The sequence below is a fragment of the Takifugu flavidus genome, chromosome 14 (assembly GCF_003711565.1).
Source record: "Takifugu flavidus isolate HTHZ2018 chromosome 14, ASM371156v2, whole genome shotgun sequence".
Classification (NCBI taxonomy): Eukaryota; Metazoa; Chordata; class Actinopteri; order Tetraodontiformes; family Tetraodontidae; genus Takifugu; species Takifugu flavidus.
The window spans coordinates 15,183,052-15,196,507 of NC_079533.1; the positions used below are offsets into that span (position 1 = coordinate 15,183,052).

The 13,456-nt window shown below is 42.8% G+C and overlaps 2 protein-coding genes across 3 annotated transcripts; both read right to left on the reverse strand.

The window, feature by feature from the left end:
• Positions 1-122: 122 nt before the first annotated feature.
• On the reverse strand, positions 123-2,515 carry vps26c (VPS26 endosomal protein sorting factor C). Its single transcript, XM_057053371.1, has 8 exons — positions 2,121-2,515; positions 1,569-1,712; positions 1,335-1,484; positions 1,074-1,154; positions 911-985; positions 679-829; positions 455-607; positions 123-359 (listed from the first exon to the last, which is right to left on the reverse strand). The coding sequence occupies exons 1-8, from the start codon at positions 2,175-2,177 to the stop codon at positions 277-279; spliced, it is 894 nt and encodes a 297-aa protein (XP_056909351.1). The 5' UTR covers positions 2,178-2,515; the 3' UTR covers positions 123-276.
• Positions 2,516-4,170: 1,655 nt separating this feature from the next.
• On the reverse strand, positions 4,171-13,234 carry ap2b1 (adaptor related protein complex 2 subunit beta 1). Of its 2 annotated transcripts, XM_057054553.1 has the most exons (22): positions 13,131-13,234; positions 12,190-12,247; positions 11,974-12,079; positions 11,585-11,720; positions 11,206-11,451; positions 10,900-11,090; positions 10,569-10,790; positions 10,335-10,455; positions 10,116-10,211; positions 9,917-10,032; positions 9,622-9,787; positions 9,448-9,546; positions 9,113-9,372; positions 8,778-8,970; positions 8,417-8,458; positions 7,727-7,879; positions 7,350-7,495; positions 7,133-7,262; positions 6,772-6,856; positions 6,444-6,530; positions 5,732-5,886; positions 4,171-5,608 (listed from the first exon to the last, which is right to left on the reverse strand). In XM_057054553.1, exons 2-22 carry the CDS (start codon positions 12,224-12,226, stop codon positions 5,534-5,536), a joined length of 2,862 nt encoding a protein of 953 aa, XP_056910533.1. In that variant the 5' UTR covers positions 12,227-12,247; positions 13,131-13,234; the 3' UTR covers positions 4,171-5,533. The 2 variants fall into 2 exon arrangements, with proteins under 2 accessions (XP_056910533.1, XP_056910534.1); XM_057054554.1 differs by lacking the exon at positions 8,417-8,458.
• Positions 13,235-13,456: the final 222 nt, after the last annotated feature.

Genomic DNA, 13,456 nt, shown 5'->3' on the forward strand with positions numbered 1-13,456 from the left:
AGGTGTTCACACCCCCACCAAAAGGGGACAGAGCAGCCAAGCTGAAACTTCTGTGTTCAAATACAAAAGTGATGTGAACACCACAGTTGAGCTGGAACTAGGACATTTATACACCCCCACATACACAAAAATCTCTATTTTGAGCCACAGATCCCAGAGCATCTTTCAGTGATCTGACCTAGTTCAACTTGATACAGGGAATCAAATCATTCCTACAAAAAACTTTATTTTCAAAGATGCAGCACAGCTGGTGGTGCAGGAGACCCACTTCCAAATTCAGATTCTGCACAGCTTCAGAGGAAAGTTCTCCGTGATCAGATGATCATCCTGGAGCACAATGACAATGTTGACTTCAAATTCTGAAAACGGCAAACATCAACACATGATCACAACATAAGTAAACAAATTACTTTTACTTCTTAGATTTATTAACTTTGTTGACAACTTCACTGACCAACTTTGAAGTTGGTTGTCTCTAACGTAGGACAGGTGAAGAGCCTTGGGAACACCATGTAGATGGGAATAGGGAGGCTGCGGCAGACATCACCTTCAGCTATCTGGATGTTCTGGATCTCTGTGGCATCTCTGGCATATCCTTCAGCACAACCTGAACATGAAAAGCAGGACTGTGAAACTCTGCGCACCTGCTCTTCTGATCCTCTTGCAGCAGGTGCTCACCACAAGTCTCCACTCGCACCAGCTGCAGTTCAATGCTCTTGATGGGCACGTCTGAGTTTTCCACCTGTAGCTCTCCGGTCAGCGGCTGGGTGATCACGCAGTTTGTGGCATCTAAATGTCCTCTAACAAGAAACTTTGGCAGCGAACTTCTCTGGACACATGCAGAAAAGTTTCCACTGTGAGAGCAGCTTTGAACAAAAAACAGAACTCTCTCGCCGATTGCGTTTCTCACCTCCCGGACATTTTGCATGGTATCTGGTGTGATGCTGAAGTTGACTGGCATGGGGACAACTTTAGCTTTCTGTGGCTGGATATTAAAAGAGACACATCAGTGTAAGAATATATCTTATATTACAAACAAGTCTGCATTTCTAACAGGATGATAATTTGCTCACCTGACAATGCACAATAAACTCGCAGTTCTTACTCAGATCTTTGGTCAGCAGGGAGCGTTTCAGGTCACAGCGGAGGGTGTACTGAGGAGAAAACATAAAAGACCTAAAACTGATTAACAATGAAGCTTTCTGTATGTATACCAGAAGCCCAGGAGTTTCTGTGCCACATTTAGATGATAAACCAAAATGGTTTTAAAAGAAATAAACCACCTATGATGCATAGTAAGAATTCTTACAGTTGTGGACATTTGTCTTGCTCACCTGAATGTTAACAAAGACGCCATGGTAGGTTTCATAGAGCACTTTGTTGCTTTTGGTGTTCAGAGGGAATTCAAATGGGATCTCGGTCTTGCCTGGTGGAACTTTTCCTGCCTTGGCCACCTCAATATTACTGCTGATTAGCTGGATGGGCTGTAACATGGGGCAGAAGTGTTGGCTCATTGTTCTCAGGCTAAAAATGAGACATGACTGTTCTGATGTTCTCATGACTTTAACCTTGACAGAGTTGTAGAAAGCCTCAAAAACACCAACACTCTTGGAGCTCAGCTGCAGGTTCACCAGTCCTTCCATGCTCAGAAAAATGCCGTGATGCTGCACAGCTTCCTTACAAACCATTACAATCACACCAGAAACTACCTCCTGTACATAAACAGCAAATAACAAGACATGATATGACATGACAAGACATGATATAACAACATCTACTACCTATATTGGGTCTGGAATCACTGATACCGCAGTAACCGCTAAATAATATCATTACATGCAGTGGTTAAAAGTGTTACTGCATGGCAAAGATAGGCAATATTACATTTTTGGGATGTTAATACATAGTTGATCCACAGGCCACCTAGCAGCAGTGACCCTGGCCTTGTAACCACATCAACAGCCATCTGATCAGCTGATGGTCATGTGCACAGAGGCCGGCACCTCCTACCTTAGCTTATGCATTCATAAAAAAACATTTTAATGAGAGCTATGATCGAATATTCCGCAAATATGCACCCACACAATAATGAACGCACCGTTAATTGATGACATACTTACGCCTTCATGGTAAACTTTGTTTGCTCTTTTCAATCTTATGTCCAAATTGACGCTCATGATTGCTGGTTGCAGGTGGGATAAATGAATTTAAAACCGGTCTTCGAGAATTTCCAGCTGACACAAAGAAATAAGGCGATATACACCCACATTTACTCCGAAATTTCGTTTTGTTCGCTCGGACGCCTGAGAGCTGATTTCCGGTTCACTTAAAATAAAAGTGAGGTTAAAGGCAGCATTTCACTTGTGTTGCTCTCTTTTGCTTCTCAATGTTTGTAACGCTTTCTTATTAATTCACCAGTTACGATTATTGTCCTCAAATAGTTCAAATCCAACACATCAGAGTCATTTTAAGGAGCTATGCCCGTCTTCTTCCCTCCTGCCAACGGGCAGCTGTTGGTGCAGCACTGCCCCCTCTTGCTTCGGAAGATTTATCCAAGCCTGTCATCATTATATTTAAAAGCTTTTTAATGTTTTAGTTTCGAACGTTGAACAATATTTTATCTTGCTGAAAATGTTCCACTAGTCTATTTATCACCTTTATGTTAAAACTTTTTAAAAAGTGGCTTTGGGTACCAGTTCATCCATGGTGACATCGCTATATGCCAAAAAAAGAGCGTGACATTGACTCCCTGATTCACCTCAGCAGGATCTACAGCAAAGATATCGGGATGGCATTGGGACTAGATAAATGTGGGCGGATGATATCTAGAAGAGGAAAGGTGATCACAACTGATGGGGTTGAACTATCTGAAGGGAACATTACAGATGTGCAGGACAGTTACAAATACCTCGGGACCACTTCTAGAGACTAATTTAATGTGTGAGTTGAAGGAGAGATTTTGATCAAAAGTTACTCCTAGATTCCTCACAGAGAGACTAGATGTTAATGAGATACCATCTAGAGTGATCATATGATCTAATCTATCCCTGAGAGGTTCAGGACCAAACACCATGACCTCAGTTTTTCCTGAGTTAAGGAGGAGGAAATTTGAAGACATCCAGGACTTTATGTCTTTAAGACAGGTCTGAAGCTTCACTAACTTCTCTGTTTCCTCTGGTTTCATGGATAAATAGAGCTGAGTGTCATCAGCATAACAATGAAAATTTATCCCATGCTGCCGAATAATGTTCCCTAAGGGAAGCATGTACAAGGTGAAAAGGATTGGTCCAAGTACAGAACCTTCAGGAACTCCATGGCTAACCCTACTGTATGAAGAGGGAACACCATGGACATGAGCAAACTGGTATCTATCAGATAAATATGATCTAAACCAGTCTAGTGCTGTCCCTTTAATCCCAATCACATGTTCCAGTCTATGTAACAGGATGCTGTGATCAACTGTATCAAAAGCAACACTGAGATCCAGCAGAACCAGCATAGAGACCAGTCCATGATCTGAAGCTATGAGAAGATTATTAGTAACTTTAAAAAGTGCTGTTTCTGTGCTGTGATGTGATGAGCTCTAAAGCCTGACTGAAACATCTCAAACAGGCTGTATCGGCCTATAGTTTGCTAAGACATCAGGATCCAGTGATGGTTCTTTAAGCAACGGCTTAATCACTGCCACCTTGTAGGACCGGGCTACCTAACCCTAAAGAACCATTGATCTGGTCCAGGACAGAAGTGCCTATCAATGGTAAAACATCCTTCAACAGGTGTGTTGGGATGGGATCTAAAAGACACGCGGTGGTCTTGGATTTCTGAATTAGCGAAGATGCCTCAGAAAAATATATAGGGCTGAAGGAGTTTAAGGGCTCGTTGGAGAACTTGTATGTTCCCACAGTCAGCACATCTGGTGATGGTCCAGTTGTTGGGATGGCCTAGTTAGCTTTTTCTCTCTTCACTTTATCAGTGAAGAAGCTCATGAAGTCTTCACCACTAAGGGAAGAAGGGATATATATATATATATATATATACACATACATACATATATACACACACACACACACATATATATATATATATATATATACATACACACACATATACATACGTACGCACACTCGCATATACTGGAAAACATTTTTTAAGAAGAGTCTTAAGTCTGAATACATGGTAATGCTTTAACAGTTTATTGACATGTGGTTCAATGTCGGAATCATTTACAATGGGGGTCATAATAATGATGCTTAAAATGTTTAATTTCATAAGATGCTCTTATTACCCTTTCCATGGATTATTTATTCTTTGCAACAGTTTATTGGGGACAATACCACACACGTTTTTCACTTTTTAAATGGGGAAATTTCACAGCCTCAATGAAATAAAGATGGACAGTCGGTTCATCAAAGCACATTTACATATTCCTGCATTAGCATATAGAGAAAACATAGTGACAAATACAACCCAAAGAGCTTCTGTTGTATAAACAGACCTTCATTTTGGGGTAATATCAAAATATTCTGATTAGCTACAGAAACCATCACGGTACTGAACTGTTCTACTGGACCTCTGAGTCTTAATGCACAGAGCACAACGAAAGTCAACACCTAACACAGCCTGGGTGTTTACCTTGTGGAATTTTGGTCCTATGAGATCTGCTCACTTACTACTTAGACTGGCTGGGTGTTGGCAATGTCATGAAATATCACACAAAATCAAATATGGCATCAGACAGTGATGGCATTTAAAGCACCTTGACTGAACCTAGTGGACAAACAAGGAAGCAGGCAGAGGTAGACGAACAGTAAAGAGGAATGAATTCTAAGGTTAATGGAGCTGCATGTAACAAAGCTGCAGTGATCAGGCCAATGAAAAACAATTTTAATCTGCAATCACCTTTTTTAAAGGACAATGATGAACACCAGCATGTTAACAATTAGCAGGTGCTGGTTGGAGAAGTATTGGGTCAAGATTTAAAAGTCTGAATAAGACAGTACCAAGAAGAAGGAAATTTCATATTTTTAACAATTGTTCTGTATTCTTGTCAGTGCTGATGGTACTCCAGAATCACCTAAAACTGAGCTGTATAATGACCTTCAACTCACAAAAATAGCCGCGCAAAAACATTTTGATTAAGCTACAGCAAAAGTCAATCAAAACAACAGGTTTTAACCATCTGCTGTAAATTACTGCCTTTTAAAGTCAGAGCTGGGAGTGGACACAGATTTACTACATTGAGAGACTATGATGGGGATGGAATGGAAGCAAAAAGCAAAACATAAGCCAAAATCCAGATCTGAGGGGGAATTAGAGGACTGATAAATGTCTTTATCTGCCAAAATGGAGAAAAACCAGACTCCACAACACATTTATAAACTGACATTTTTCTTTATGAGAGAAAAAACTGGCCAAGTAGTCAAAAGCATCTCATTCCTGTTTGGATTCTCTGGTTTTGGCAGTTGGCTGCAGGTAGTAGATGATAAAACGCTGCTGTCAGGTTGAAGCAGAGATGTTCAGCGTGTGAGCAGGTTCAGTTCTTCAGCACAGAGTCGTACATCTGATAGATGTACTGGGAAACCTCAGGGGCCCGACATTTGAGCGACAGCTGAGGAGAGGGACAGTTAGAGGTTACATTCCTATTAGCCTGTACAGGATAGATTAACAATGACCATAAAGGTGTTTCTGCAGAATAATGAAGTCATAGTCTGCCTTTTTTAAAGGACTATACCGTATAGTTGGGATTCCCCGGCTGAATACGGAGCTCAGCTAAGATCCAAATGCCGTTGGTCAACTTGAGGGACTGATAGAGCATATCCTGACCTTCTACGTTCCTCTTGGCAATGGTGTAGATGTTGTTATTCTGTAGCTTCCCTGACACTGTGTCTGTAAGTACAGAATCTAAATTAATTAAAGAACTGATTTTTCATACTTAAAACACACACATACGCACAAAAACAGGTTTGTAACCTAAAATCACGTTCTAGTCAACAGCCAAAGCCAACTCAGAGAGACAAGCTCAAGTGGGTAATCTGAAACACTGGGACCAACTAATAACAACCAACAACAGCGCAAACATTTGCTGCTTCTACAAGCAAAGGTGCAGCAGGTGTCCAACAGATAGAGATGGAGGAGTAATGATGAGGTGTCCAGAGACGAGCATGCAGGCAGAGGGAGAGAACAGACAAGTGTAAGAGCTTTGATTTCATCATTCTGGAGTGATGCTTGTGTCAGAGGGACACAAAAATTCATTCAGGTATCAGAGAAGTACTGTAAGAGGAGAGCTGAGAGAAGGGTGAGCCAGTTCTACACAGATATGTGAAGGTATGGAAACTTTCCAAAATAAAACAAAGAATGACTCCAATCACAAAGACATGACAATGATAAACAAATTCAGTTGATATTTAACAATCAACCAGTAAGATTTTAAAACTGATACTGACCTGCGTTTAAGTGGCAATCTTTGATCTGGTACTGCAGCTCATTCTCATTGGGAATGTCTTTCCAGGTAGCCAGAAACACCTGACGCTCTGAAACACGCCAAAAACACAGGCGGTCACACAAGAGGAAGCAAATAGAGACCAGTCTGGCCCTTTGAAAGAGTCACTGTTCTTCTCTATAATCCATTAAAATCATTTCTCAAACATTTGTGCTCAGTCCTAATAATTGGGGCTGATAAAGAAACCTGTTTAGACACTTTACAGAAACAGCTTTACTTTCATTGAATGGTGCTGTTAGTTATTATTCTTTAGTAATCAACAATCATCTTACCCATTTTTCCATCTTCAACAAAGAAAATATTGAGCGGGATGAGAACGCTGAAGTAGAAGACGTCAATGCTGTTCTTGACAGCCACCTGTGTACAAGTCAACAGAGGGGACGGAAAACTGAATAAAGTTCAAGTCTTTTTTAAACTAAAAAATCATTTTGCAAAACATGAAGCATCTTTAAATACTGTTAAAAACCTTATTCAATTACACAAAAGACTAAACTGCTCTCGGTTGTCAAAGAATAAGTTCGCTGCAAAAGAAAATCTTCTTAATGAAAGAGAAAAACAACAAGACTACACCAGCCAGAGTAAAGTTTAAACGATAAATGCTGGTCTTGGATGGTCTGGTGAGTGTTTCAGCACCTGCAGGTTGTTCAGTGGGTCCATCTTCATGACAGGACCAATCGTGTTGAGAGGCAGAGAGACCTCAATACTCTGGTTGGGCATTAGTGGGGTGTGAACGGGCAGAGGGCTGGTTGGAATCATCCCAAAACTGATGAATACAAGATACAGCTGGTCAGATTGCACAGCCAATATCTAAAACTTTTTAACTTTTTAATTTACTCTTTTAATTACTAACCTGTTCTTGTTGAACTGGACAGCGAAGTCAGTCATGTGCTGCAGAGCCTTGTTGGTGAAGGTCATGTCCATGTACATGTGACCTTGGCGGCGAGAGAAGGTGCCAGAGATTTCCAGGCCCTTTGCTTTCACTGCCGGAAGCCACACCTGATAAAAACACGATGTGTAATCAGAACTGCACACATTTCAATCCATCTCTAATCTCTGTTGAGACAATAATGGATAATTAAGAGTCTTCAAACCAGCATAAACAATATTCACATATTCCAGAATCACTCTAATAATTTCTAATCTGCAAATGAACACCACATTCATATTTTTTGCCTCTGCTCAATTCATCTGGGTAATGTGCTCAGAGAAAATTCTGCGTGGGCTCACTGCTTTTGGGGGCACGTATCCCCCGGTGGTGATGGCCATGCCTGTGGAGAGCTCAAACAAGTCGTTCAGGCCGCTGCTGGCAGCCGGGGGTGCTGGTGTCGGTGACGGAGCAAAAGTGCTTGGAACAGATGACGGGATGAAATTCTGACCCACCTAAAACAATCACAGTCAAACCATCCGGTCAATGTTAGGAAGTAGCTTTGACCAGCTGGTAAACTGTATGAACCTACAGAGAACCACACAGGAAATCTGAAGTCATGCCAAAGAAAGAAAAGAATGATTATGAGGACACACAACTTTAAAATACAACAAATACACTTAGCATAGCAAGCTATAAGACAGCCAAGCCCTCAGCAGAGAGTGTGTGGACATGCTCGGAAGTGACATGAATTTAAAAATCAACCCAAGCCTGGAGTTTTGTGAGTTTTAGCCCATTAACTGCAAGACAATCAAAGTCCTTCGGGTTTCAATTTTGCTCCAAATTGTGTACTATCGAGACTGTCTGGAATGGCCTTTTCCAGACCAGGAAATGGGCTAAAACATGCATGTTCTAACTGAAAAAAACAATGAGCTCAACACAGAGAAAGCGGATGTAAAAACGGCGTGAAAAACGTAGAATTTGAGGCGTGCAAAGTTAACTTCATGAAGCATGCAGACAGAGACACTGCCAAAGAGAAGGACTTGACTTACTGCTGGACTTCCCCCAACACCTCCGCCTAGGTCTCCCCCCAACTACAGGAGAGAGGAGATGCCCCCACAGACACCATCCAAACATCGCAGACAGATCAAACACACAAACACAGAGAACAGACACGTTCTTAGAGACCGCATCCCATCCCGACGACCCCACATTTTCTCAGAAAATAGCAACATCCTGCGGTACATGACACATTTGAAGGATAGAAATCTCAGCAGCAGCATAAAAATGACCATAGATACCACATTTACCACACGTGTAATCTATAATCCTGCAAACATATTCAGACATATATTTCATATGAAGCCAACAATGTGACAGTGAGTGTGTGTGTGTGTGTGCTTTCAAGCTCACCAGACTGTCCAGGCCGCCACCCAGAAGATCCACGGCACCCATCTGCATGGAGGAGACCTGGGGCACATTGACCGGAGGACCCAAATCCAGGTTGAGCAGGTCACCGAGCAGGTCACCCTGGCTGGGGATCACGTGATGTTGGTCAGCGGCAGCTGCCGGGGCACTGCTCACTGGACTCTCTCCGGTATCAATACTGTTATGGAAGGAAACGTTGCTGCATCACTTTGACGCCACCTTCTCTCTTGATTACTTCAATTAAAGATTGCAAAACTTGGAAGTTTGTAATTATTAAACACGACTTGATAAATTTAGGGGGGGATGTTCAGAAAACAGACCTGCTGTGCTGCACCGGAAGGTGTTTCCGATGTATTCCATGGCTGCCTTCCACAAAGGCACTGGGGGGTTTGTGATAGACGGACGCCAGCGAGCCGATGTGGCAGATGAGCTCATCCAGCAGGGTGGGCTCAATCAGGTCCGTCTCCTCTGAGATCAGCGGCTTTTCTGACAACACCACCTCCTTGGCGGTCACAGGGTCAGTGGACAACAAGCGCCAGTAAATGTATCCCCTGTCACGCAGGTCTGGGTTATCAGAGTCCTGCAGAGGAGCAAGAGTGAGGATTAGCTGGTGATTGAATCTTAACAGCTTCAGAATCCCAAAAATAACATTCACCTGAGTGGCCAGACTGAGGACCTGCTGCACCAACTCCTGCGTCTCGGACGGTTTCTTGAGGAAAAGCTTGACGATGGCAGTCAGCAGAGTGAGCTGAACCTGAAAAACAAAGCGGAACTTTCTATATGATCATGTTGTCCCTGCGCAGTATTCCTGCCGGCATGCCGCCCCCACCTGTGTGCTCTCATCATGGAAGCCCTCAAGAAAACTCTCCAGCAGCTCATCAGCGTTGTCAATCCTCTCGGCGTATTCCCCGACAATCCAGATCATGGCGGCACGCGCGTCAGGTTCATCCAGAGAGTCGAGATTCTCACACAGTGTAGCAATGATGCTTTCATACCTGAAGTACACCCAGATCATCAAAATCACGCTTTACACACAAACCCAGTATAATGTATCGCAGCCGTCTGTTGGTACATGAAGCAAAACACCTGCTGAGCGGCTCTCACACGTTCGGGAGGAAACCTACTTGTTGGGGTACTTGCGGAAGATGTCCCTGATGACCACAATAGCCTCCTGGACCACATAGTTGACCTTGGTCTGGATCAGATCCAGCAGGGTGCTGACACAGCGCTCAGCCGATTGCTAAAGAAGGTGGACAGCGTCAACCAAAGCAAAGAAAAAAGTAAAGTAGGATTCTACTTAATTTATGTTGTTTTTTTGTTTACCTCCACTTTGATGGCACAGCGTCCTATGGCTCTCACAGCCTTCCGCACAAAGTCAACATCCACCTCTGTGGCATATTCTTTCAGCTCTGCCAACACCTGAGTGACACACATCAGTTCATCACACCCAGCATACATGTCTGGATCGAGTCCTCAATGTTGAGGACCAATCTAATACAGCAGCACAAGAGCATGAGCCCCCCAGGATCTACTAGTCAGTACCTGGGCGATGTTGGCCTGAGAGGCCAGGCGGATCATGATGTCCAGTTTCTCCAGTTTCACATAAATTGGGTCATTGTACTTGACAAAGAACACTTTGATCTCCTGCTTGAGGATCTCAGGCCTGAACAAAAACAGTTCCATGTGTTTACCAAGAGACTCAGAAGGTCCATTACATATGAATAAAATAATATTGGAAGGTAGTGAGATCACTATATAAAACAAACAAATATACACCTTTTCTGGACGATGAGGTTGATGTTCCTCAGAGCCACATACTGGACCTCAGGCTCTCCTGACAGTAAGGTGACCAGCGGTGGGGACAGCTTTTTCAGCAGGGTGTTGTAGTAGTCTGAATCTTTGGGCAGCAGTTCCAGAAACTTCATCAGCACTTTAACAGCAGACAGCACCACGGCTGAGTTGGCGTGGGACAGCCGGGGGGTGACGCGCTCACAGATGCTGCAAGAGGAAAATGAGTAACAGAGAAAGAAAACGTCAGTGAGAACCAAGATGGCCTACCAAACAATCAATCGCTGTTATGAGAGTCAATCAGGAGCTCGATCAATACCTTTGGGCCTCTCTGTCGTCCTTGGGGTTGTAGTTGGACAGGCAGTCCAGGATGAAGATCTGCCCCCACTCTGTGCACTCATTGAGGGCCGTGAGCAGCTTGTTGATGTTCTGTGGATTCAGGTCCAGGAGGTTGCTGTTGGGGTGCGACTCACTGATTTCAGACAGAGCAGCGACTGCATTGGCAACAACCTGTAAGACAGTCGTTATGTTGCATGTGAATAAACCGCTGAAAGAGGTTAAACATACTGGACTCTTGTACAGAGGATATTTGTTCTAAATCAGGTGAAAAAGACATGAAACCCACCATTGGGTTGGAATCAGCAATGAGATCTCTGAGAGAGTCCAGGAAGCCCTGGTCTTCCACCATCTGGGCATTGATGTCATGAAGTTTAGCCACACATACGGCTGCCGTCTTCCTCACGTAAGGATCCTCGTCTTTCAGGCATTTCCTCAGTGGCTCACATAAATACTCTGTGATCTTGTCCACCCGGATGCAGCCCATTGTGCGGACTGCCAGAGCTCGGATCAGAGGGTTGGGGTCCTCACAGTCCTGGAGGGAAAAATGATTCCTAAATGATCTAAAAAGCTTTTGTTTCCAAAAACTATGGATTCTTGTTCATTGCTCTGCCCTTACAGCAGTTCTTTAGCATTAGTTCAGGTGCCCTAAAGGAACTTGGACTTGCCTTGACGAAGCTGTTGACAGCCATGATTGCCATGTCAGGCTGGCTCTTGGCATAGTTCATCAAGTAGAGATAGACCAACTTCTTCAGCTCCAGGTTATCAGTCTGCATACAATTAACCACATCTGGAAAAAGGGAGCTGAGAGAAGACACAGGCAGACATTTTGTAATCAGGCCTCACATCATTTTTGTAAGCATTTACATGATTTGATGTACAAATCTAGTTAGAACTGTTGGTTACCAGCCATCAAAACAAGCAGTTACAAAAATCCTATTTTTGAAGCTTAAGGACAGTTTCCTGATGTGATTTGCAATGTCTCCTCAAAATTGCACACCCTGTTTAGAAGGGCATCATATTTTCCGTGCAAAAGTTCCCATATTTTAAAGCTTACCTGACATCTTTGCCTACAGTCATGGCAGCGATGACTTTTTTCACTGCCTCTTTCCTCTTCTCCTTCTTCTCATTGTTCAGCTCTGCCTTCAGCTCAAAGATCTCCCCTAAAACATGATTGATAGGTGTAAAGTATGATCACACCATCAGTGTCATTAATGTTAAAAGAGATGCAAAGTTTAAAGCTTTGCTGCACTACAACTACAGCCTTATTCACCTTTTTTGTTAGTTGTGAAGTACTTGGAGTCCGTCATGATGACGCAGGTACCTTAAATCTGCACAGTGGGAAAAAAAATTCTTTCATGATTGGTGAATAACACAATGCTGGTTAGGGCAAATATATAGCACAAACAATGACATATTAAGCGCTTCTCGATCATACTTTTGTGCTCGTACTTTATTGTCTTGTATTTTATATAAAGCTGTTCACGCTTGCCCATTTTGCACCACATAAAATAAACCCATCAAAAGTGACAGCAACAGGAATGTTACAAGACATAGACTGGGGACAAACCTGACCTACTCAATTTGAAATAATCCAACACCTTTTCATGTTGCTAGTTTGTGTCACCTATTCGGTTTGTGATGCGCTGTAACATCTGATCTAACGCGATTCCTGGTGATCTCACTTTAGCGCAAACGCACCAGCAAACATCTGCAGAACGGGCTCAATCACTGAAGCAATTTCGAGCCTTAAAGGTCAACCTAATAAAATGTATTGCTTTCACGGGTGTTCATACGATTACGGAACACAGAGATTAACAGTGGGGAGATTCCAGCTAATTTCAAATTGGCTACGGTGAAATGAACTGGAATCACAGCAATGTCAGTTGGCTAACGTTGGCTAACTACATGCTAATCGGCCAAATAAATCCCGCTAACGCTACATCGAGCTGGCTAACAAACGCCCGCACCCCGAAAAGCTACGTTGCTGGTCAACATTAGCAAGATTTTCATGTCTAGTGTCAATGTACAGAGATTATTTCGATCCTAACATCAAAACAGAAGAGCGATCAGGGGCCCAGTTTTTGCTGCTGAGGACAGGAGTTGCCTTTGCAGGTTACTAGCTGCACAGCACTGCTGATGAATTATCGAGCTCACTGAACCCAGTAGACCCGTGACATTATAAGAGTTTAAATTGTAAAATATCTCAGATACCTGGGTGAGTGTATGTTAGCGGGAAAATAACAGCGGCTTCCCGATGCAGGATGGAGCCTTGCCTAGTTTGAGGAAGATGGATGAAAATGGATCATAATGGTACGTTCATGGTCAGCGGAATCTGAAATACTTCTTAGGTACAAGCAATTCCAACCAATTAAAACCATAAATGTCAGTATGATAATGAATTCAGATTTATGTTAAGTCGAATTTTTTTATATATTGGTTTTCAATATGCGAGAATGCTTTTAATTTTCACGTTTTGGGTTTTACTGGTCATACGATTTTTGGCGTGACTGAAAGGTGTCCTACACTTTTGGAGTACT

Excerpts from the sequence above, each read along its gene's own strand:
- ap2b1 (XM_057054553.1), bottom strand. The coding sequence starts at position 12,226 with ATGACGGACTCCAAGTACTTCACAACTAACAAAAAAG. Across the intron at positions 12,080-12,189 it reads CTTCACAACTAACAAAAAAG|GGGAGATCTTTGAGCTGAAG; the intron begins GTGAATAAGGCT and ends ATCATGTTTTAG. Across the intron at positions 11,091-11,205 it reads TTGCTGATTCCAACCCAATG|GTTGTTGCCAATGCAGTCGC; the intron begins GTGGGTTTCATG and ends ACTGTCTTACAG.
- vps26c (XM_057053371.1), bottom strand. The coding sequence starts at position 2,177 with ATGAGCGTCAATTTGGACATAAGATTGAAAAGAGCAAACAAAGTTTAC. Across the intron at positions 1,713-2,120 it reads ACAAAGTTTACCATGAAGGC|GAGGTAGTTTCTGGTGTGAT; the intron begins GTAAGTATGTCA and ends GTTTATGTACAG. Across the intron at positions 1,155-1,334 it reads GCGTCTTTGTTAACATTCAG|TACACCCTCCGCTGTGACCT; the intron begins GTGAGCAAGACA and ends TTTTCTCCTCAG.